The sequence below is a fragment of the Amphiura filiformis genome, chromosome 15 (assembly GCF_039555335.1).
Source record: "Amphiura filiformis chromosome 15, Afil_fr2py, whole genome shotgun sequence".
Taxonomy (NCBI): Eukaryota; Metazoa; Echinodermata; class Ophiuroidea; order Amphilepidida; family Amphiuridae; genus Amphiura; species Amphiura filiformis.
Window position 1 is genome coordinate 30,223,131 of NC_092642.1, and position 25,820 is coordinate 30,248,950.

At 35.8% G+C, this 25,820-nt stretch overlaps 2 protein-coding genes across 2 annotated transcripts; both read left to right on the top strand.

Annotated features, from left to right (window-relative positions):
* The first annotated feature begins 6,671 nt into the window (after positions 1-6,671).
* LOC140170857 (complement C1q tumor necrosis factor-related protein 4-like) lies at positions 6,672-8,751 on the top strand. Its single transcript, XM_072194069.1, has 2 exons — positions 6,672-6,726; positions 8,318-8,751. Exons 1-2 carry the CDS (start codon positions 6,672-6,674, stop codon positions 8,749-8,751), a joined length of 489 nt encoding a protein of 162 aa, XP_072050170.1.
* An 8,697-nt stretch (positions 8,752-17,448) lies between these two features.
* On the top strand, positions 17,449-25,183 carry LOC140172186 (cytochrome P450 2U1-like). Its single transcript, XM_072195509.1, has 6 exons — positions 17,449-17,951; positions 20,499-20,674; positions 21,928-22,324; positions 23,084-23,320; positions 23,643-23,804; positions 24,876-25,183. Exons 1-6 carry the CDS (start codon positions 17,618-17,620, stop codon positions 25,076-25,078), a joined length of 1,509 nt encoding a protein of 502 aa, XP_072051610.1. The 5' UTR covers positions 17,449-17,617; the 3' UTR covers positions 25,079-25,183.
* Positions 25,184-25,820: the final 637 nt, after the last annotated feature.

Sequence of the window (25,820 nt, forward strand, 5' to 3'; positions counted from 1 at the left end):
GCTTCGACTATACTTAAAAACACGTATTTATAAATACGCACGTGACCACCTCCACGCTGCCATAACAGTTTGCAAACAGCAAGTCTCGAAGTGACCTTCTTCTAACAGATGGTCTTCCTATACGTTTGAATGCAAAGGCGGTAAACAACACGAGACTGTGCAGCAAGATTTTGTCTATTTTGTTCATCTTTGTGATTATATTATATTTCCGTCGATAAATATTTTTTCCGTCGGCAAATACTTTCAAAATATTGTTTTTGATAACATAAATACAAATTCGGAATCCCCCCATGTGTGATAATTTTGCTATTTTAATACTTAAATTTGATGATATTTATCTGAAGAATTCCTATCCTTTTCAATGGCATGATATGAGTATTTGGTCACGCTTGCTGGTCTTGGTATGTCGTGCCCCTGGGTCACGTGCGTATTTATAAATACTTATTTATAAATATAGTCGTAGGTAGCTGCCAAATGGAACTTGAAATTGCCTATAAACAAAATAATATACAGCAGGAAAGTAGGCTATTAGAACAAATGGAAACCAATCATGCAACAGTAACAAGAAAACACAACAAGGCAAATATCAAAACAAAAACGTAAAAGACAAACCAAGACCGCAACAACAATAAAATACACAAAGAAAGACCTTGTAAAGTATTCGAAATAGTAATTCAAAGAGGGTTGATGTACGGGTATTTTTGTGATTGGTGAATCTAATATGGAAGTAGCAATTTGATATAGGATGGATGTATGCCAAAACAGTAGGAACATCTTTTTAAACCGAATTTCATAATGAGCAATGCGCGTCGCAATTAAGCGGCTAGCGGGGCACCTGGAGTGCCCATAGATGCTCCACGTTTTTGCACTTTTCTTGGCTCTTTTTTGCACTTTTTTGCAGCTTCTAGTAACTTTGGACACCCTTGGCTCTCTTTTCGTCACCTTAATGAGCCACATACGCTGGAAGTGGAACAACGCTAGCCTGGCATTTCCAAAATTCAGCATAAATTATACAAACAAGGGAACAGGCTTACGCATCGTACATTGGAACATGGAAACATTACAAACTAGCGCACGAGATCAAATTAATATCGATTAAGAATAGGCCTAACCATGATATCGATTAAGCATCAAGCCGACAAGAGAGAGGTCTGGGGCCTGGGGGGGCACTCACATTTCCCAGCTATACGGGTATGTGCCGCGGCGACGACCCCCTTTTTCAGAGCCGCTAGCCGTTCCTTAGACCCTCTGAATTCATTGATTGCCCGCTCTGAAGCCCCGAAATTTTTCTAGCCGTTCCATAGACCCTCATATCATCGATTTCCGCTCTCATTGGCATCTTGACAGGCGTGTTTTCTGTCCTACTATTTCAAGCCCAAAAGCTACTTTTGCGAGCCCAAAAGGGAATTTTCCATAAATTTCTTCCCCATTGAAACACATTGTATTAGGAATAAGGTGAACTTTGGGCGGGATTTTGGGCTCCTTTAGTAGTGGCAACACTGGTTTGTTTATAAACAGCACTGCACTGCCCAGTGCCTGCCGCGATGCCGATGCCTTCAGCTGATGAACATTTTGCTAGAAATAAATGATTTTGAGATCTCTTTTGGGAATAAAATTGCCAAATATGAGGAAAAGTACCTCAAATAATTGTGTGCACATCCTTGCAGCTGGCCATAACAGTGAATTAAAAGGTAATTTACGATCTACTGGTCTAGTGGAATGGTGTCAAATTCTGCACACTTCACTCAATCATCTCATGTAGTTCAATGTAGTCAAAATGTTTTTCTTTTCGGCACTGAAAAAAATATTCTTGTGGGTTTGTTTTTATGGTGGGCTTTTATGATTATCAGTAGGCTAATATAGCATAGATTGTAGGTCTGCAGGGCCAAATAGGCCAAAACAGACCTATTTTGATTCAAAGTGAAATCGATTCCTTCAAAAATCTGTGGCAAAAACGCAACAAAATTGAACCCTGGTTTGGCCTGCATGGTTTAGTTGCCGAGATTTTTCAGATTTTGGCGGCTGATCAGTTCCCAAGACCCCCCTTTTGGCCGGTCAAACAGTTCCCAAGACCCCCCTTTTTGACCGGCCGATCAGTTCCCTAGACCCCCCTTTTTGACCTGCCGATCAGTTCCTTAGACCTCAAGTTCGAAACTGGCGGTGGCACACCCCTACCAAAAAAAATATTGAGTGCCCCCCCGGGTCTGGGGTTCAAGTCACCACACAGACAGGTAGGCCAATGTCCGAAATTTTCACTCTGGTTAGGCCTATATATCTGCCTATGCATGTCATGTTTCCATTTGTAAATTCATGTTTAATTGTGCTATGTGCGATGCGTAATTCTTATAATAGTAAAATAAATTAAAGTTTCACATAATTTTGGGAAGCAGTTACAATTTACTTTCAAAAGTGGGTTACCATTTTTTTTTATTAACCACCCTGTATGGTGATGCCCGTTTACAAAACAATCATACACAGTACGACTCGTGACCCGAGCTGGTTCCGCCGGACTAACAGTTAATGCATGTTTTACAAGCAAGCATTATATAGAGTAACAAAATCTTGTCTGCGTCAGAGACAACCAGCTGAGCGAGTTAAATTCTGCCTCAATTGTCACAAGCAAGTAAAATGTGCATGCGACAACAGTATCTATATATCATTTTAAATAGCGCCTTTTCAGTGATGTACTGATCACATTACGCCGGGTCATATATTAACACTATTAATCATTTTTGTCAGTCGGGATTTTCCTACGATTTTGCTGTCATCGCAAACATTGAAAAATATCTTTCAATTTTTTTGCTTACAATAACGAGCAAAATTCTGTGTGTCACTTAAATACCGTATTTCGATAAGTATTTATTTTAGTAGAATCAAACTATAAAACAAGTCAATGGTATCACTGTCACTGATGTTATTTATATAAATAGCCCCGGGTAAATATAACTGTTGCTTATAAGCGCCTCATGCCTATGCCGGTAATGCATCTACCTACCACCGAAATTAGGCTAAGTAAAAAATAAAACATGTTTCACGTCCGGGTTTTCGAAAAAAAGGAGGAAGAGGGGGCTTTTTATTTTCTATTTTTTATCGCAAAATTGGTGTAAATACCCATACTTAGAGCTGTTTTAGCGTACAATCCGTACATACAATAATGCCTGGAAAAAGGAGGAGGCCCTTTTTTATTTGTTGTTCTGAGAGTTACACCCCCTCTAATGATCACAAAACCTTCCTAAAATGTTTCTTGTATCTTAACAAGGCTATAGAAAGCATCCCAACTTCCTAGACATATTTTTTGAAAAGTTATAACTGAATTTCAAAAAATAAAAATTTATTTGAGAAAACCTCAAAAAAGGAAGCGGGAGGGGACGTGAAACATGTTTATTTTTTTATTTGGCCTTACCTGTCTTGCATGCTTGCTTAAAAAGTAAAATAATCCATTGAAGACCCTATAAGTCATTATTAAAGCAAAATGATCATCTACATTATTAGCTATTAATAACCTTGTAGTGTTGTCTACATGCATGCAATCATTATTCTTAGCTTTAAAAAGAAAAGAAAATTATGACTATCCAGGTTTTCAAATAAAAAGAGATATTTTTGTATATATAAATATTATTGTGATGAGGTTAGAAGTTCATGGCTCAATGAAAAGAAGTCTATACAAATATGTTGGTACTATCAGCTGAGGGATATGAGACAAAAGGGGTTGGGGAAGTATGCCCAGTTGTCTCATATGCCTGCTACTATTTTAAAATGTACTCTGTGCAGTGGGAATGACCTTAAGTATGTTAAGGGAAGGTATACATACATATCAATTATGCCTTTAAGCAAAGTGAAGGTATGCATTATCAATTATGCCTTTAAGCAAAATAACCTCCAAATGGCTGCGTCTGGAACAATATTTGTAAGCCAGATATGAATTATTCCAAAAGCAGCCTGAAAGTAGACCAGACAAGATGAATAATGAAACAATAGATGATATGGGCAGCCGCGTGTGTCATTGTATTAATTAAGGATGACATTTTAACAAATGAATGTTTCGAATGTTCTCATTTAAAAATATTATGAACTGCTCAAAACTGTCATAACGTACTTTACGATATTAGTTTTCCGTAAATTGTAGGATTTTACTCTATAATTTTTATTTTTATTAATGCTTTTTAAATCTTAAATTATCACGTATTTAAAAAAAAAAATTAGGTATAAAGTTATACCCACCAGTCTATAGTGTATACCCATTGTTTCATTTTATTAATTCCTTTTGTCCGAATTGCTAACATAAATATACGATTCTATTGTATCAAGAAAGGCTTTGCTTTAAAACATTAACCTTTGCCAACCAGTGTAGTCAGACTCTATCAGATACGTACGTGTCGATCTACCACGCACATAATAAAATATTTTGTCTGTGATATCGGCTATTTTTAAATCGTTTTTTTGCCTTTGTGAAATTTATGATTTAAAATCATATTGTCGATATTTTATGCCTGACGTGACAGTTTCACATTTCCTAAATCATATTGCGTCCATGTATTTTGATCAACTGATTATGCTATGTGCAATTTAATGGGTTAATCCTTATTTTCAGCTGCGGTTTTGCTTAAATATATGCAAGTTGTTTATTCATCCGTTAAAAAATAATAATAATGAATAACTTATATGAACCGCTGATATTCCACTAACGCTAGGTACAAGTACCCATCATTCTATAGTGTATGCATTGTTTCATTTTATTAATAATGAATAACTTGTGCAGCGCTGATATCCAACCACCTTAAAAGACACTGTTAGAAAGATGGGTAATTTTTACACCACAATGTTTGACTATGAACATAATGTTCATTATTATTATTATTATTATTATTATTATTATTATTATTATTATTATTATTATTATTATTATTATTAGTAGTAGTAGTAGTAGAAGTAGTAGTAGTAGTAGTAGTAGTAGTACTATTATTATTTTGCAACGGATGACTAAACAACTTGCATACAATATTTAAGCAAAACCGCAGTTGAAAATAAGCATTAACCCATTAAATTGCGTTGTATTAAATTATATAGCATATATCAGTTGATCAAAATAGAAGGCTACAATATGGTTTAAAGGAAAGGTGAACCTGTCACGTTAGGCATAAAATATCGACTATATGATCGTGATCTTAGTGATGACATTCGTTTGTCGCATGCACAAATATTTGAACAATATCTGTCATAATAATTAAATATTGTACACTCAGCCAGACATATTGGAATGCGGATGATTTTCTTTTAAAAATAGATTAAAGAGGACAGGTCTAGTTTTTTGTATTTGATTCTCGATGTTGCACATTTTATTTACTTTGCAAAAACCAAATAATTCTAAACATTAGCATACTTTATTCATGTTATATAACATGCGATATTCACAGATGCTGACTTTGGACTTTATATAGCGAGTGTTAAAACGCTCTATTTATGGGAACAGTAATTGCAATGTACATATGATGGTAAACGTTCAAATCGGCTAGATCTGCTTTAAAATTTTTAATGCAGTTGCTTTTAGTAGCTTTTAGTGGTGATAAAACTCATACCAAATTCCAGCAGATATAAACATAAATGACGTGTTTTATAATGATTTTAATACGATAACATTAATGAAATGTGGGTGATAGATATTGTTAATATTTTAAGCTGTTAATGCATGCAGTTATACACGTGTAAATATATTTAACACCTGGAGTACCGTTACAACCAACATGCTCCGCAATCAGGTTTAAATATAGATGAGTAAGAAGGTTGCACAATTTTCAATATTTAGGGAAACCACTCACCGGCATTACTAGTATTAGGTTTAAATGTTTCGTATTGAATAACAAACGTTTTAGTAACAACTTCAGTGACTTATTATCGGTTCCAGACTTGATGGACTTAAAGTGCTACACTGTGTGAAACATTCGAATTGTAAAGAGAAAAACAACAACATACCGCAATGTATTAGGCCTACACTGCAAAAACAAGTGTTTATATTTAAACACCATATTGTGTTTATCAGAGCAACACTTAATAAACACATAATTCATGTTAATGGTCTAACAATGTGTTTATTAAGTGTTGCTCTGATAAACACAATATGGTGTTTAAATATAAACACTTGTTTTTGCAGTGTACGATGTGGATAAAAAAAAAGTAGGCCTACTTCTGTTATTTAAAACATGGTTAAATTCTGAATTTGATAGGCAGCTCGCTCTATTGGAATCGGGTTTGCTTGTTATTCCTTTTGTAGAAACCAGAAAAAAGACGAAAACGTTTGTTTAATATTTAATAATCAAGGCAAATTACCAAAGTGTTAATCGAGCCAATTGTATACTTTCATATCCATATTTTTGTTCTCGTTTCAATGGTGGTTCAGGTTTTCTATTACATTTAGACACTATATAGGCCTATTATGTCATGTGACATAGCTTTCATATTTTGTCACATGATGACTTGGTTTGTGAATTACAATCCATAAGAAACTATTTTTAAAACCATTTGTAGATAGTGATTTTCATATTTGGGCAATTCCACGGTAACGGAATTACAATTCAGAGACATTTTTGGCCACAATGTAACATGCTATGGATTAGTCTTAAGGCCTAACTGAGAAGTTTTATCTGCTTAGGTGATACCCCTGCTATCATATCAAAATGAAAAATGGGAAACTTTCTGCATATGGAAGGGTCCAAGACTTAAAGAATGTTGGTAGGTTTTGGTAACGGAATTACGTCAGAAAATTGGGTTTTATTTTGCCTTAACTTTCAATAGAATTTCTAAGAAATCTATCACACATTGACCTCAAGTTGATTCTGGTCTTTATTACCTATGTTATCAACTATATCCTGGCAGGAATTTATTGTGTTATATTCTCACGGATACTCCATACTAAATCGTTTTTCCAAACAGGCCACGGTAACGGAATTACACAAAAATGGTAACGGAATTACTTCTGAAAATTACCTGGATAAATGTTGATTCTTGAAATATCAGATTATTTTAAATGGCTATGTTAACACTTCACATGTTCCCACATTTAATATCAATCATAATAATGTTACATATCATTGATACAGGGGATCAAAACATGTATGTTTGCATTTGCAAAAACAAAATTTTGGGCAGAAAATCACATTTTTGAAAAAAATCAGTAGTAAACGTATTTCAGTATAACTGCAATACCCATCAAATTAAAGATATTGTTCTACTCTATCATTTGATACCAAATTTGTAATTGTGGCACCAGTGTTTTTGGAGATATTAGCAATTTTCACCATTTGGAATTTGCTCTCTCTCATACGGAATTGCCCATTTATACTTGAGTTGTCATGCTCTTTGCGTACATTATTTTCATATAAATTTATTAATTCATCATGTCTGAAGGATAGATTTGTGGATATGGTTGCTTTATTCATTATATTTAAGTTCCTTTGGGAATTTAAAACGGGAAGATATTAATTAAACCAATTTTGTGCATGATCAATTAAGCATGCATGCCGTAAGTATACAGGGTGTGTAATAAAAATTATTGTCATGACACTGATGCACTCAGGTCGTTTTGCAGGAGATATCCACTTTGTACTTAGATCTTTTCATGAAAAGTAAATAAAAACTCATTCCAGGCGAAATTATCCTTGTAAGTTGTAGCTATGGTATCATCTCGAGTGACATGCTAATCATGCATGCCAAATGTAGTCAATATTAATGTAATATTATAAAAGTCCTGATTTCGCATAATGACGAATGCTAATTACCATAATCAACCTTAAAATACCCATGATACTCGATTCGCAGAGTGCGAACAATGGCCCTGGTTCAATTATCTGCCATTCGTCAGCTTGCATAATCTGACTCTCTATTAGTACTTCTAAAGGCCGCTACAGACTCCGAGTATTCAACGTAGAATATTTAATGTAACATATCCACGTTATTTAATCTATTCCCATTCTATTTCCAGTAATGTTAAAGCTCTAACGAATGTTTGATGACGTAAAACCGATAATATGTCACGTATAATATATGGTAGAATATACTATCGATTTTATGTCAAAATTCGTTAGAACTTAAACGTTATTGGAAATATAAGGGAATAGATTAACGTAGATATAGTATGTTACCATGGTTACACAACATATTCTACACCCACTAAAAAGTGTGTGGTGTCCTTTACAGCTTAAAAAAAAACCCAGATGCTTAAGTTGTAAACAGTGGTAACAGTTAAATTAGACTAAGTTGCACGTTGTTACATACATCACATTGAAATAATCAGTGTTGTGTTGTTTTCCTTGTCTCTGTCCAGAAAAAGCCTCGTACTTCTCAGTTGTCTACAGCGCCAGTCGTTTTCCAACAGAAGGAGAAGCCCAGTTAGAACTCATTCCTTTTGACAAAGTACTCTCACAATTCCCCAAAAACGTATACGACACATCCAGAGGTGTGTTCATCTGTCCCAAAAACGGCGCTTATATGTTTAACTTTTCCATGAGACCAGATGCACCACCAATACAGAGTTTCAGCGTGCAGCTCATGAAGGAAGAAGAAGCGCAGGTGAGCTTATATGCTAACCCAACTCCAGATGGACATGCAGGACAGAGTTCGCAGAGTTGTATCCTGAATGTAAGGCAAGGAGAGAAAGTCTGGCTCAGATTGGTTCATGGAGCAATTAGAAGTGATATGAGAGCACCATCTGCGACATTCAGTGGAACATTGCTGAGGCACATTAAGAATATGGAATAGACTACATTGAGATAAGGCTGAAAGACATGGTTCTGTGTTTGTTGAATTCAATTGCATACTTTGGGTGTTTGAATCAAAATGGACCAATGCAAATGAATTGGGAAACAAAAACTATCTGTTAATATCAGGTGTTCATAAAAATGTGTCTAAACTGTGTGAATTAGAACTAATGGTAACTACTTATTACCAAGTGATCAGATACTTCTTGAGTGCGAGTTTTTTTCCTACGGCTAATCAAGTAGTGAATTCCGAGGATGGAAATTGGATGTGTTGGTTTAATACGTCAATGTGAGAACTCGTATATCGTAAAAGGTAACAGATACTTTATGATCCAATAATCATGTTTAACACATTTAATGAACACAAAGTAGTTAAAGAAAGTTTACTTCTCGCTGTTTGTTTGGGACACTCTATACATATGTAACATGTGTAAAGTGTTTCAACCTATAAATGCCCATGGAAACACAAAAATGTTTTAAAACGTTATAAACATGTCATAAACACGTTTTGGTTTGGGTCAAAACGTTTTTGTAACATTTTAAATGTCGGGTTATATAAAGGTCATGAAAACATTTTTAATACGTTTTATATGAAAAAAATATTACACCGGCGTTTTGAAATGTTGTCAAAATGTTATTGCAAACTATTTGTTGGCACATTTGAAAACAAAATTTGGTCAACACTTATAATATGTTTTGCATTTAGCTTTTAAAAATGTTTTCTGAATGTTATTAAAACGTTTATAACTCGACATTTACACGTTTTCTGTAAAACGTTTAGTGATTGCTGGGGATTGATCAGAGTCATGTAATGGTATACCTGTATGGATCCGTTGACCTATTTTCCCATAAGATATACCAATGGTAACAAGCGGTGAATTACCCGTGACGTTTCTCAAGAAGATGTCACCCTCTTGGTCTATTAATAATGCGTATTTTGTCTACTATATAACTTATAAGGCACATAACTTATAAGTTGTTTTCGCAGAGAATATATTCGATATAGAAAACCAAATATCTTATTCATTGTTAACAGTTGTACAAACATTGCAATTGTAAGGAGAAAGTGGTTCACGACAGCACCACTCCTATAAGAGAAGTTGAAAAACGTGAAACGTGTATATACACCTTTTAATGGTCACGTTTTAATATGACATTATCTTGATTATATGAATACATTTATAAGAGGCGATAGTCATATTGTTAATATGGCATAGGGGAAAGTGGGGTAATCCCGGGCACCTTTCGTTAAGGCTACACAGGTGCAAGATTAAATAAAGTTCATCAGTGAAAATCATATCAATGCAAAGTAGGAGTAATGTTCTAACTAGTAACCAGTTTTTAATAACTCAACATCTATAGTTAATAAGTTATAATTATAAAAAAAAAATGGTAAAAAATGATGGGGTAATGCCGGACACGGGGTAATCCCGGACACATGATTGCTGCTAGGAGGGAAAGTGGAGTAGGATGATAATCCCCTAGAATGTATTAGGTACTTCTGTTACCTCAAGCACACAACTATGGGAGCTGTTGTTGTTGTCTATATTTTCGAAATAACAAGTGTCCGGCATTACCCCATCTGTATAGAGACGCATGTGTGTCCGGGATTACCCCTCACGGTCCCGATTTAATTTTTCAGTGCTTGTTCTACTAATCCATTTTTAAGATACCAAATTTCATACATCCAGCTAACAATCAAGTATCAAACATAATTTTCATCCATACTTCATCTGTGTCCCTTGTCGCATTAACTGTCACCCAGCTAATAAATCACTTTTCAGATAAAAAGTCAAAAATGACAATTTCTGTTTTTTTCGTAATTTTCACGAAGAAAGACGATTCCCAAAGCGCTGGTAGTAGTACACGTGAGGTGCACCTTGAGGTAGCTAATACCCTAAGGTAGTATAATAGTGCCACCATTCTCCGTTTAGCTGCAATCGATGTGTCCGGGATTCCCCACAGTCCGGCATTACCCCACTTTCCCATACAATTATGCAGATATTATCACTATGTGATATTCAGGTGTATAGAATATGGTAACACTAAACAATGCATTAATCTAAAAGGTACTTCACTCATACCATGCAAATAAATTGCCACCATTATGTGTATCTAAAAATGTTACAATCCAAAGAAAATAAACTAGGGTTGTCTTTAATAATCCAACTCACGTGTCAGTAGAAAGCAGATATACATACTCGACACAATGGCTTTTATCTCATCCCAAATCATCTATGTTACATCCAAAGATACGGTGATTTACTAGGCTCCAAAAACTGTGTTTAGCCATTGAACACATTTTGTGCATTCACTTTGAAAACAAAATAAGTGAGGGCAAAAATATGTTTAGAAAAGTATAACGCTAAACACTGTTTTTGCAGTGACATGGAAAATTCTTGTTGGTATTTAGCGCAGTGTGATCAATATTGCTTGGTTATGGCTCGATGTATATTAAACCACCAGGTGAATTTTGGTATGTACCAGTAGATTGATTGTCACTTTAAAACAAAAACTCTAAAAACACAAATAAAATAAAATCCTGAACTTTAAAACGGAAATTGCTGGCAATAAATATCAAACAGTCATAATTGGCGGTCATTTCAAATCATCCCCAAGTCAACGAGGTTTAAGAAGGTTCTCTCATTGTTAATTGCTGGTTATGCATACCTATACAAATAACCCACCACTTGAAAAGGATTTAGCAAAATCAAACAAAGACCAGAGCTATTAAAAGTTCTATAGCCATCTAAGGTAGAAGCTTATTATCCACTTCAATAATAGGATTATTGATTGGTGTTGTGACTATCAAAATAAGACAGATGTCGCGCCTGCTTAAGTGACCGATGAATACGACCTTCGTACACATTTTACACCATAACTCAGAATACAATTTAGGGAATTTACGGCTCGTTTGTGCTGCCGGGTCACATATTATGTTAAATTTTCCCTTTTTTAAATATTTTCAAAATTGTAACATTTTTTGAGATATACCCTGTATATGTTATATGTTTATTAAGTACATTAATATGTTTTCATGTAGGTGTTAATCCAGTCGTTTTGTACCGGCCTACGATAGATTTTTTGTAAAAGCGTATAACCTATGCTGTATATTTAAACCAGGGGCCCGATTTCAGTGCAAGTTGTTTATGGAATTGCCATAACATATTTAAATTGTAGATACTGTACGTATTTACTCGACCACCCCATACAAAGAGGTTCGGGAGCTTTATGTTTCTCTTGTTGAAACATGGGTCAGATAGTTATGTTAAGATTACATGAATAGTTCGTTGCTAAAGGTCTTAGCACATTCAGGTTCAATGCCAAGCAGCGTTAAGGTATTTTTACAGCAAGTCTTTATCGGTTGTTGTAAAATATCAAAATACCCTTGGGTGGTTGAAACCGCTAGCTGTTAGTTGTAATAACGCAGAAGCGAAGAGTTACAATTACGCCAATTAGCTTTTGTTGTTAAGGCGACTATCAAGTCTCAGAAATGCATTAGTTAAGGTTATTAATTATTTTAAACTGTTGTGATTTGGTAGTTCACAGCATCTTACGAATGGTAGTGAGCTTTGGCAAAACTGCATTGCTCAATTCATAGCGAGCGTGTAGAAGAATTTAAATATCACAGATATACTTTATAGGTGCTGCGGTTCTTGAGTTACGTTATAAAGAGCGCTGAAACAACAACACTTTTGTAAAATGTACATAACTCATTAACAACAATAAATTAAGCAAGTTTGCAAAGTATACGATTTGTAGAATGGACATTTGCAAAACATCAAGGTGTTTTCAATAATATATTGAACTAGATAATGAAAATCGATTTTTAGGTTGCTTCGACCAACAATACCTCGTCTACCCTTAAAGTGTTGCAACTTCTTAATTATTCATGCATAACATTAAAAATCACACATTTTTTCGAAAGGAAATAATGAAGGAATCTAAATATGATCATAGATTTAGTGTGAAATCTATCATTTTTGAGAAAATCACTAACAACGTTGTTTCCATTTTTTGGAAGAAACTATAAAATTGTTCAAAATTTGGCCTGTTTTTTTGGGTTTTTTTGTGTGCATATCTTGATACCGTTTCTATGTTTGCTGGATATCGGCCATATTTTAGCACCAAATCTGTGTTAATATGTAGACTCCTTTGACTTTTTTTCTTTCGGTATGCTTTGATGCCGTGTCTTGTGTGAAAGATTAAGAAATTACGACACTTTGCATTGATGAGACTGGACAGGTGTAAACATGGTAAAGACAAATTTTAAAAATCTAATCAGCTATTTTCATTCCTATCCTTTTAACTATATTTTTCGATACATCTTGCTTTTTTGTAGATCTATAAGATATTATTGGAAATTCAATATTTCCACGGCAGTAGGTATACGCTATAATCAGAAATTATTTATATGATTGTATTTGTTATGATAAGGATAATGAACTGAGTGCAATGCATTCGTCAAGATAATCGCACGCGCCGTGGAGTTATTGCATTTTGCAATAACTCCATGGCAAGTGCAATTATCTTGACGAATGCATTTGCACGAGTACATTATCCGTCATACACTTTGAGTGTAGGCCTATTAAAACAATAGGCAATATTAATTGCTGCATTCATTATATTAGTTTTAATATTAGGGAAAATATCTTACATTTTAAAAACACCGTCAGGATATTGACCAGCTACGTAGCATTTAACTGGTAAAGAAAATCAATCCCTGTAATCAATGGTATCGATTGCGCCATACGTCATACTTAGGTAACTTATTCACGCATGGTTTAATTGACTTGACTTTATGTTGTGATCATTTAATATTGTGGTTTCGAACACAGAGAGCACTGAACCAGTTGGAAACGATCGATTTAGATGTCAGACTAGTACTACGGTGAATATCAACTGGACTTTATAGTATAATTTGAACTACTTATATTAAAACACACGACATTGGGATTTAACAATGTGTTCAGTATTATCATAGGCCTTCAAACACATGTGTTTGAAGGCCTATGGTATTATAAAGCATGATCATGATATTATGCGCTAGTGTGTGTTTCCGGGCCCGGCTATGTTATTTTAGATATAGGCCTACATGTATTTCATTTGTAAAATGCTGAATATTTTGCAATGGTGTCATCTTGTATAATTATGATCCACCTGTTTTTGGCCCTTTTTAATTAATAGAAGCTCGATTATTCTCATTTGATGTTTGATTTATTTGAGGTCATTAATCATAATTTATGACAATGATATTTGCAAGGGTGCAACTCTACTAGTCTTATTACAAGACTGCCCTATCCCAACCCTAATCCTAAACTCCGTAAACGAGGACTGGACTCAAGTCTAGCGAGTTGCACCTTATTCGGTAATTGTACACTATTATAGAACACCGTTTGTAACTATACCATTTTAACACCACAGAATGTATATTTGTACTTTTTTGTTGGTATATATATCGAACAGACAAATATATAGTTATGTGATCTCTGTGTCTAAAGCGCCACCTAACTCTACTTTATGGTTATGTGAAAGTAGTATTTCTAGTATTTGAGCGTGCACGTATTATATAGAATCTATTGTTTAGCGTGCAGGTTTTAGATAATGCATTGTTTAGCGTGCAGGTTTATATAATTTGGGCTGTGAAGGGTAGTTCGCGAAAATAATGCACGGGAGAAGAATACATAACGATGAATAGAAACGGGCACTAGAAGTGTATATGTATGTAAATGTATGTTATGCCATATCTATCCTTCAAAATTATGTTATTGCATATGGCTTTTATGTACACACGTGGAGTTCCAATTTCCACAAGTAGATAATTTCGATCGCACCAAAACACGTAAACCTCTGCGGATGAAATGTAATATTAAAACCATCTAATCACTTATGTAATGAACGCTGGAGCCACAAAATTTAATAATACACCTATTCGATATTTCCATGTAGTTCCCCGAGACTCTCGTGATACCGCACGTACATGGATATTATAGGCCAGGGACATAGCTGATCGAAACTGAATGCAAATTGCTCGAAGAAGACGAAAATACGATTGATTCAGTTTCGCATCGTGATCCAATCGTATAAACCAGGAACAAGTTGCATATTTGATAGTTCATGATTTGAATAAAAATGTAAGCACTAGACAATAAGCTTTAAAATGATACCAAAATTATATGCATAGCATTTTTTTGGAGCTGGTCAAATATAATTTTGAATATCATTAAGAAGGGTGTTTTTCAACAATCTTTTAGGGTATACGTAAACATTAATGATAGTTTAATTATTCATGCATGTTTTGTTGCTATGATAATGAGGGTGTTTTTCAACAACAAAAAATGAACTCCCTCCTTTAACGTCATGTAGAGTCTGAGTATTTACACCAAACAGTAACTTTATTTTTATACGCTACAATGTACTTTACTTTACACAGCTTCTCTTACTTGAAACTTGTTTGTGAGCACATCACGCAGCCAATAAGTTATTGTATTTTTTCCATAAATAAATCATTTATGAAAATGATTTCATGTGGTCTACATAGTTGTGTTATATTTGTGTGGGTGCATGCAGGGTTGTGATTGTGATCTATGTGGTGGGGGTGTGTACGATGTGGGGTGTGTGCGAGAGGGTGACGTGTTTTTTTTCTCGGGGCCGCTCGATACTATGACACCCTCCCCACCTTATTTTTCTTGTTTGCCTCCTTGGTTCCTTTTTTTAAAGTCCGCACTGAAAGAAATCCCTTTATTATTATTTATACTTTACTGCTGGTGGTTGGCCATTTTCAGCACAAGAGCCCTTATTTTTCAGTCATTACATGTATCTCTGTCTTGGCGTGGGGGTTTGTGTATGTGGGGTGTGTATGTGCATGTATGTAACTTGCTGCAAATCATTATTTAAACATACAATAATGGTTTAAGCTTTGACAAAATATTTTACAAACATGTTTGTTCAAAAATATTTTACTATAACATTTAGACATTATTTATCAAATGTTGTAGTATTTTGACACATAAAACGTTTTAAAAATGTTTTGATCTTTAATATATAAGCCGACATTTATATGTTGTTAAAATCTTCTGAAGCTATTGATAGTTACTAAGTTCATATTTGGCCAGTGACCTAAAGACAGTTAAAGGCTTACACGAAGTACAAGACCGACCTTACAGATTTGCTTTGTCATTTGTAGATATAAAAACGCACTATTATTATGATTTGTATTTTGGTTATCTGAAATATCTATTATCATATTTCTATGAGTGGAATATATTTCTTTAAAACATCTTTTTAAAGATGTAAGCAAAGTATGTTTATTATCACGAAAATTTAAGTGAATGTATATCCTCTTCAAATGAATACACCTTAAATAGGTCAGAGTCCCTTTAAAACCACTCATCTCAAACTAGGCAAGGGAAATAAATTCCCTCTCAAAAACAATGCAGTGTCACTGGATATGGTGCTCGCGGCATGAATTCCTTCATTCTGTATAGGTGAAGATGGAACACGAATGTAATTACAGAACAGACGGAAATTAGTGAACAGGTGACATAACCAACGACTGGTTTGTCAGTGCTTTTTTTTTGGGGGGGGGGGGGGGGGGGGTAATAACTCACGTAACATAGGCATATACATTGCTACATATATGTTTGAATAAAACTTCCCTTTAATATCGTTTATCGTACTATGTACAAAAGCAGAATATTTTAATCTCATGAGGTTTGGCTAAATGAGATTTGAGAGTGAAAATGAAACTGTCACGCGATCTTTCTTAAAATCACACAGTTTTATTCCCATAATGTTTACAATGATTCAGCACGTAATTTATTAAATTTGCATCATGTAGAAACCATACAGGATCCCAGAAACCTGTTTTAATTCCAAAAGTGCCAGTGCCAAAATGGGGTAGGCCTATTCCAGAAAATAAGTGCACTCACCTCCTATTGAGGAGTAACCGCTTTTCAATATAAGAAATGTTTGGATTGCCAGGTTTGTTTTCTGAAAACGACTGGAATTCCGATTTATTGGAAAATGCTTGGAAATACAATTAAATTAATGAAAAATCACGGAATTATCAAAATGAGCCTCTCAAAGTGAAGGTTTTCATTTCCGAACTAGAACTATTTTTTTGCTAGATTGTTTTGCCATTAAAAATCTGGATTTCCAACAATTATGACTGGACAACAAGTCCAGAAATCCAAACTGTTCTATAGGTAAAAAACAACAAAGGGGACGTGCATCTATTTTCTGGAATAACCCATCAATATCATACATGTATCCATAACCATAACAAATTTGAGTAGGATTTTGTACCATGTACAGTACCACGGAATGTTATAGTGATCCTTTGTTTTAAATGATAGTAGTGTTTGTCTACGGCTATTGTTGAGCGTAAATTGAAACTTTGCCATAATGTGTCTTACAAAATTGTTTGCACTTGCCCCTGTGGAAATAGCTTGCTTTCCCCAGGTAAAACTAATATTTTCACGCCCCCTTTTCTAAGCTCAATGGATGGTTCAATCTCCAGATCCTCGTGTCCGGGACGCATAATTTTTTCTGCAACCATAACGGGACGCAAAAATGTTATAACCCATGCATAAGAACACATATGAAAGGGTTAGGGTTAGGGTAAGTGTTAGGCTTAAGTTAGGGTAAGTGTTAGGGTTAGGGTTATGGTTGCATCTCTAACCCTGGACCACTAACCCAAATCTTAACCCTAACCCTAGCGCTATGTGTTGACGAAATAATACATGTACAATTTTTGTCAGAGCTATGCGTTCTTGGATCATATTTAAGTGACAACAATTCTTTTCCGTCTTTCGGAACTTTTAATTAACCCCAGTCTGACCTCTGAATCAGACTCTTCCTACAAAATGGACGGCTCTACGATTGTTATTTGGCTTATTATTATTATCCTAATATCTAAACGCTTTTTAAAAGCAAAACTCTTACCTCCAGGACCAATCGGCTTTCCAGTTATAGGAAATTTTCTTAACATCGCATGGGCGTGCTATCGACAAAAAGTTCAATTTTATGAGCTGCTATCGCAATGGGCAAAACGCTATGGCAGAGTGACAAGCTTTTGGCTCGGCAATCAATTAATTGTAGTTATAAATGACGTGCGATTGGCAAAAAAGGCGTTTACAGGTGATGACATAGCGGACAGACCTGCGAATCCTGCATTTGATAAACTCACGAAGGGCACTGGTAAGTTTTAATAATTTTAAAAGACAGAAAAATAACTTAACTTAATATAGTAGATTTTGTGTTTTTACCAAAAGTTCAATTTTACGGATATTTTATTCCTCAAGTAGAGATTTCTCTATTTACAAGTTTTCACATGGGCTTAGTGCTGATTATATTCTGTAAAGAGGAAAGTTATTCCTTTAGAACAAATCTGAAAAGATTCAAGTTCATCAGGACTGTAATATTCCAAAGTAATTAAGCATTTCTTCTACACAAGTCCAATTGAAACACTTAATATACATGTATATATGAGACGTTTAAGGTCTGCTCAATTTATCAGTCAGATGATGCACTGATCTGCTTGAGTTGTTGCCAGTTGTTGGTATTGACATGATTGATTGAGGTGACCCTCTCATTACCAGAGATCATTACATCATAAAGTTGGCTTAATTTGAATCATACTCCAGTTACTGTCCGTTTTCCTATACACAATACACAGTGCTCTCACCATTGACGCGTGACCCCTACAAATGATGTATGTTGGGAGAATGGACACTTGCCTAGTTAACATCACTGTGTGAAAAATAACCAGCCAATATTTTATTTATTCTCCAAAACTTCTAGCAAATATATTTCTCTAACATGACCTAAAATTACAGCTAGGTTAGATGTTCAGAAATGGTCGCACTTTTGTAAAATATGAGTGAGGGCAAGGCATAGCTAGCCAACTCCCCGTGTTATTTGAATGGAGATTTGACCGAAAATATTGGTATCGGACCGCTCACTTCTGAAGGATGCCACAAAAAACCGGTAAAAGCTACATTTAAATTATTCTAAATAGGTTCTAGAAAATAAAGTTTTGTAACATGTCCTAAATTTTTAGCTAATGTAGGTGTTTGGAGAGGGTCGTACTTTTGTGTTTTAGGAAGGACATGTAAACGACAGATAACACCAAAAATATGAAGAAATTATTTCTAAACCGTGTTAAGTCAAAAATCATTATGTTGCTCATTTTCAAGAATGCTGGTTTACAAAAAGCACGACATTGTCTGATTTCGTGAACAAAGCCACACATAACATTGTTTCCTTTCGTTTCCTTTATAATCGGTTACCCAACTGAAGCTATGAATACCAGCTTTATTGCGATATCGCACATGAAAACAGTCACTTGTGCACAACCAGAGAAGATCCGATTTAATCAGTTGAGCTGTTTCAATGAGTGTTATCTTGGTTTAATAGCTTTTAATGGGGTTAAGTCCTGCAAAGGTCGAGATGAATTCTACTGTAGACATGACTGCATCATGTGTGCCATCAACTCTGTTCAAAGATTACGTGCCCCGCCTCCGGATCCAGATGGATTCCTTGACCCATCAATTAAAGCAGTATACAGACTTTTTATTGTACGTACAATATTGTATGTACAATATGTACGTTATTTAATCTATTGCCATTCTATTTCCAGTACTGTTTAAGTTTTAACGAATGTTTGATGACGTAAAATCGATAATATATTTCTGCTAGATATTGTATGTAACATATTATCGATTTTTCGTCATCAAACATTCGTTAGAACTTAAACATTACTGGAAATAGACTGGCAATAGATTGAATAACGTACATATTGTACATACAATATTGTACGTACAATACTCGGAGTCTGAAGCCCGCTTTAGAGGATAGCGATAGCGATACACGAGATGGGTTAAGGAATCTATGAACAGAGTTGATAGCACATTCAAATTGGTGACGAGAGTGTTACTTCAATCAATACCAACAAGAAGTCAACTTGCAACAACTAAAGCAGATCACATACATCATCTGGCTGATGAAAAGAGCATATCTTAGCTCTTGAAACGTCCCATAAAATAAGTGTTTCAATTAGACTTGTAAAGACGAAATGCTAAATTAATAAATCTGAAAAGAGTTGGATTGATTCAACTTGACATTCTTCCGTTTCTAACATCGATACACTGTTAAGGCTCCAAATTGTCACCTCTTCATTTCATTTCTTGAGATTCTTGATTAACGTGCATGAATCATAAGTTTTTAACACATCGTAGTGTGAGTAACCCCGGTCGTAAAGCCGTTTTAAATATTTAAGCCTCTATATAGCCTATACGATATGTCTACCAATCGTAAATCTGAAGCGGTCTACAGCTTGTCACTTTTTTTCTGCACGTAAAAGTTAAAGGAAAATTTACAAAGGTTCATTTTTTGGTAAAAACGTTAAAATCAGCCCTTTTTGTATGAAAAATTCACAAAATGTCCACTTTTGAGCCCCAGCACACTTAAAAGAATAATTTTGGCCCGGAATTTTGGTTACATTACGAGCCTGAGTAAAATATCGTAAATGAAGGGGAAGTTACGATACTCGATACATCGTAACTTATTATCGATTTTGAGACGAAATTTCATATTAAATTTTAAAGTGAAACACCACGTCCCTTTTTGTGGTTCAAAGCTGAACGAATGTTTCAGTTTGTTTTTGTGAAAAGCGTATAGAAGGCTTAACGGTTTTTGTAGGAAATTAAGTAACATGAATGAAGAAACTGATATTCTTTTCTTTAGGTTTAGCTTTGAGCTCTGGTCCTGCCTGGAGAGAACAACGCAGATTCTCGATAGAAGTATTCGGAAAACTTGGCATAGGAAAATCCTCATTTGAGCATTTGATATCTAGCGAGGTGGAGCATCTGACACGAGAATTTCAAGGCAAGGTCAAGGAGAACATTTCCTTCAACCCACAGGTAAGCCGCATTGTCATCTCACCATCTTGCAGTCGAGACGTGTGTTTTAACAAAAATGTTCAATCTATCTATAGGTTTGTCACCAAATTTGCCAATTATTTGAAGCACCAATTCAGAACACCTGTTTACCAAGATGTCTAAGACTAGTGCCTTTCGCTGCCCTGGTACAGTGGGCACCATAAGTACGGAAAGCCAGTTGGTTGTATTTTGGTTGTCTTAAGGTTGTATAATTATGAAAGGTTACGGGGACGCCAATAACGTTATACTAACGTTAATGTCAGCAACGTTGTGATAACGTTACAATGTTAAATGAACATTGTAGGTGTAGGACAGTTCACTGGGTTACACCAAAGATCCTAAAATTAGGATCTCTGGCTAAACACCTAAAAAGTAAGCACATAAACACAAAGAGTCAGCACATGAGCAGGTCCCGGGGGGGGGGGGTTCTTCGAAAAATTTTCTACGGGGGTGTGCCACGTAGATTTTCGGATGCTGACTTTCTCTATACCTACTTTTGGTATTGGTATCCACTGAAAACCCACCCATTGATATACCAAAATCGCTGAAAAGGTACCCCAAAACCGTGGCACATCTCCGTATACCTTCAACCAGGAAGAACCCCCCCCCCCCCGGGAGCAGGTATTCAGATTCTAAATATTACCATTATGACCATGTTTACTTTCAAATAATATTGTTTAGAAAGTAAACACAGCAAATGTTGAGCAAATATTAGGGGGCTGGCATTTTCTTCGGAAGGGAGGGTCCCAAAAATACTGGGGGGGGGGAATTTTCAGACCAAAAATAATTTTTTTAACACCCAAAATAGGGGGGGTTATAGAATTATTTAGGGCTGGTGACTTAAAATTTTCGCGAAGCTGACCGCGCATTCTTCAACTTCGCAGTCGAAATGTGCGTACAATCTATGCAAAATTTTTACACGCTCCGCGCGCCTTTTTTACACTTACAATAAAAATTTTACCGCGCTCCACACACTTTCTTCACTTTTAAGTTTTGACGCGCTCCGCGCCTTAGTTCCGGCAATGAATAATTTATCTTGAGTCTGTGTAGTTGGAAGGGGGGGGGGGGGGTCATAACATTTTTCGACCCGCGATAGGGGGGTCGTAAAATTTTGCCCGCGATAGGGGGGGGGGGTCATAAAAAAATTGACTCCGGTCACCGACATATTTGGGACCCCCCCCCTTCCGAAGAAAATGCCAGCCCCCTAAACACATACATTTTATTAAATCTCACAGGAATTGTTCACCAAAGCAGTATGTAACGTGATATCGTCCATTGTTCTTGGTCAGCGTTTCTCCTATTCCAATGAAGAATTCAACAATGTGGTCCAAAGGATGCAGAAGAACTTTCATATCATTGGTTCCGGCGGTGCACTTCTCTACGTACCGTTCCTAAAATACACACCAGTGATGTCAAACTTGCTTAATGAATACTCTGAAAATTTGACTAAAAACGTCAGTTTTTTAAAGGCTATAGTGGAAAAACATAAATTTTCCGATGTGGATGACAAGCCAAAGGATTTCATAGATGCGTGGCTGATTGACATTGAGAAGAGGAAAACTGAAGGGACAGACGCCTCGTCACTTTCGGAAAACAATTTGATTGTAACAATTATGGACCTCTTTGCCTCTGGTAAGTTCAATATTGTTTGTTTATTCGCTTGTTTGTGTGTTTCTTTGCATTAAATTATTTTCATTAAATTTACAACTGTAAATGTAAAGAGAATTGGCCATTGCTCATTGAAATGAATCTAGTATATGGACAATGTAGGTGTGCTCTTTCATTTAATGACATACAATTTGACAAATATCGTAAGTATCACTTGAGGTTTTGACCTTTAAAACCTACATTTTGGTCCAAAATTGTGCGTGAATAGGTTGTTTTCAAAAGATTTGCAACATTCGCCTTGCTATAAACATTGAATTGTGTCATCTGTTGACGTAATGAAAAAACAACGTTTTTAGCGGGAAGTGTTAGCTTTCTTTCGATATAAAAAAATATTCTAATTAGATGAAGGGAACACCTGAGGTTTTGACAAAAACCAATCACAGATGCCTATTTTCCACAAGTCACCTGCTAGAAATTCACATAGCTCTTATGATGCTATGCACTCAATCGTGTTGAGTAAACACAGACTATGTTCTCTGCAAGGTACTGCTGCTTGGACGAAATTGTGTGCTCAGGTGTATCGAGGTAGAAACTGCATAGATGCGTTCATATAAGAGATTTGTAGTATTTTACTGATTTCTGTCCCAATTCTGCAAAATCTGGTGTGTTATCACGTAGTTTAGATAACTAATTTACGCCATATTCATATTTAAAGCTCTCCAGAAAACTTTAATTGCAGTTCCATTGTCTATAAATCCAAATTGCATATTTTTTTTATACTAGGAGCAGAAACAACATCCGCATCATTGTCATGGTTCTTCCTCTACATGATCAGATATCCTGAAGTACAAAATAAAATCCAACAAGAAATTGACTCAGTAGTAGGACCAAAACGTCTTCCTCAACTCGCTGACAAACCAAATCTTCCCTACACCGAAGCTACAATATTAGAAGTTATGAGGATCCAAACGGTATCACCTGTAGTTCCACATTCTGCAGCAAGACATACTATTATACACGGTAAGCTCGTGGTTCGTCAAAAAAGTCTTTTAGATTACCTTTTTGCAAGTCGTCTCTGTTTATTTGGGAACTGATCCTGGCTGCTGCGGTTATTTAAGATAATAGTGTGGTTAGGATACAGCGTCTGTATAAGCCCGTATCCCTGATTAGTGCTCTTGATGCTTGCTATTTCAAGTTAAAGAGAGGTCCATGCTTTGAAAATTAGTTTGGTATGGATAATTTACAAAATATGTTGCATTTTACCTTCGGTCCTCAGCACAATTTTATCTTTCAAATTTTAACACGCACAGTGCAAATAACACTATTGTTCTTCTGATTTCAGGTTACCGTATACCAAAGGGTGCTGTAGTTATGAGTAATATTTGGCACATGCTACATGACAGTGAGGTATGGGACGATCCCTATGAATTCATACCAGAAAGATTCCTGGACGAGGATGGGAAACTCGACAATAAAGCGGATGTCATGGTACCATTTGGAATAGGTAAAAGCTAACTACCGTATGACTGATATGGGCATGATGGGTTGATACATGGACAAAAGAATATTTCAAGCATCTATACCTCAGATTATTTGTGACATGCTCATATCGTGTTGCATAGCAATGGGTACAACCACTTTATATTCCCCTTTACAACGACACCACATTTGAAACAATCACTTTTTTCACGGTTGAGTACGCGTCTTGTGAATGTAGTGGGGACTCAAGCAGAATATGCCAAATTGACCATTATTCTGTGATCAAACTACGCTTGTCACTAACCTCAACGGGTGGAAAAATCATACGCACTACAGCAGCCAAGCCCTCCTACTAAGGCTGCTCATCAGCCTGGGCACACGTTGCTGTGTGATGACATTCCATTATTCAACCAAAATTCGTCGCAGGTCATTCAATGTGGTTGCATTGGCTACTCTGGCACGCACAACTCGACCTACATGACCAAGCTGGTCCCACAAGTGTTCAATCGGGTTGAGGTTTGGGCTGATGGCAACTCATTCCATTCCCTCTACTGCCATATTCTGTAGGTAGTCTTTGACTACCTTGGCTCTGTGGGGGAGCGCTGTCATCTTGGAGGATTGAATTAGGTTTTAGATTCTGAAGATATGGGATTGCAGCTTGCTGCACAGAAATAATGTGAATTTGGCACATCTGTTTGAGACACCACTACATTTATAAGACATGTACTCATGCGTGAAAAATGAATTGCTTCAAATGTGGTGTCATTGTAAAGGGGAATAAAGTAGCTAACCATTGATATGCAACACGATATGAACATGTCACAAATAATCTGAGATATAGATGCTTGAAAAAACATGTGTACAGGTTGAGGCCAACTGCTATGGCCAGAGTGGACGCAGGGATCATTTCCACAGTAATTTCCACTTCTACCATATTTGAGTGGCGGCCCGAGAGATTGAGGCCAGTATAGTGTTCTCATACCTAAAATATTTTTGTTAGGGTTACGATATCATGTTTGGGGTGACTACCACTATTCTGAAGTTGCTCTTACCTGTTTATTAATAAGGCTATTGGTATTGTTCTGTTCTTTTCTAGGACAACGATCTTGTCTTGGAGAGCAAATAACAAAGATGCAACTATTTCTATTCATCACCCATCTGATGCATCAGTTGACCTTTGACCTACCCAAGGATTCTCCACCTATTGATATCAGAGGAAGCAGTGGAATCACTAATATACCCCAAGCTTATGAGATATGTACTACAGCTCGACGTTCAAAAGTACCGAAAACGAAGTGAGAAAATGATCGTTAATGCTTATATTTTGGCAATAACGTTCAAGAGGAACAATTTTGATTTACGGACATGATATTCAAACTTACAAAGTGTCCTCAATGTATTTAAGTGGACTCATGATGTTGATTAATTGATTGATTGATTGTTGATTGATTGATCGGTCGATTGATTGATTTTGTGATGGTTGATTAATATGTTGATTGTGTTACGAGCCTTACTGACTTAAGGCCAAAACACCTTTTCCCAAATTCACTTCCGAATGCACAACAAAACACACTGATTAATTAAGTTAACAATATCTAAGTCTTTATAATCAAAAGTAAAATATGATTTGACAATTATACTGTGAGTGAACACAAATACATATAATCAATACAATCAAATACACTGTTTAATAATTCTACTTAGTCTTCTTCTTGGTGATGATTGTAAAGTTCTATTTCTCAACGTTCTTGATAAATATCCTGATTCACTTGCTCTGCGAAGATCACTGTTCAGCGTAATCCACTGTTAAACACTTGCATTTATAATCCTCTGCGTAAAATCCTTTGCGTATAAAATCGTCGCTCAGAAATGGTTCAGAAATGGTGCTGCTTTCTCCACACTTAACTCCTTGCGCTGTTCTCCAAACATTTACTCCTTGCGCCGTTCTCCAAAATGGTGCTATTTTCGCCTTTCACACAATTTCGTTAGAAAGCAGGACTGCGTTGCAGTTGTCCCCCTGTGCCCACTTATATTGACAGAT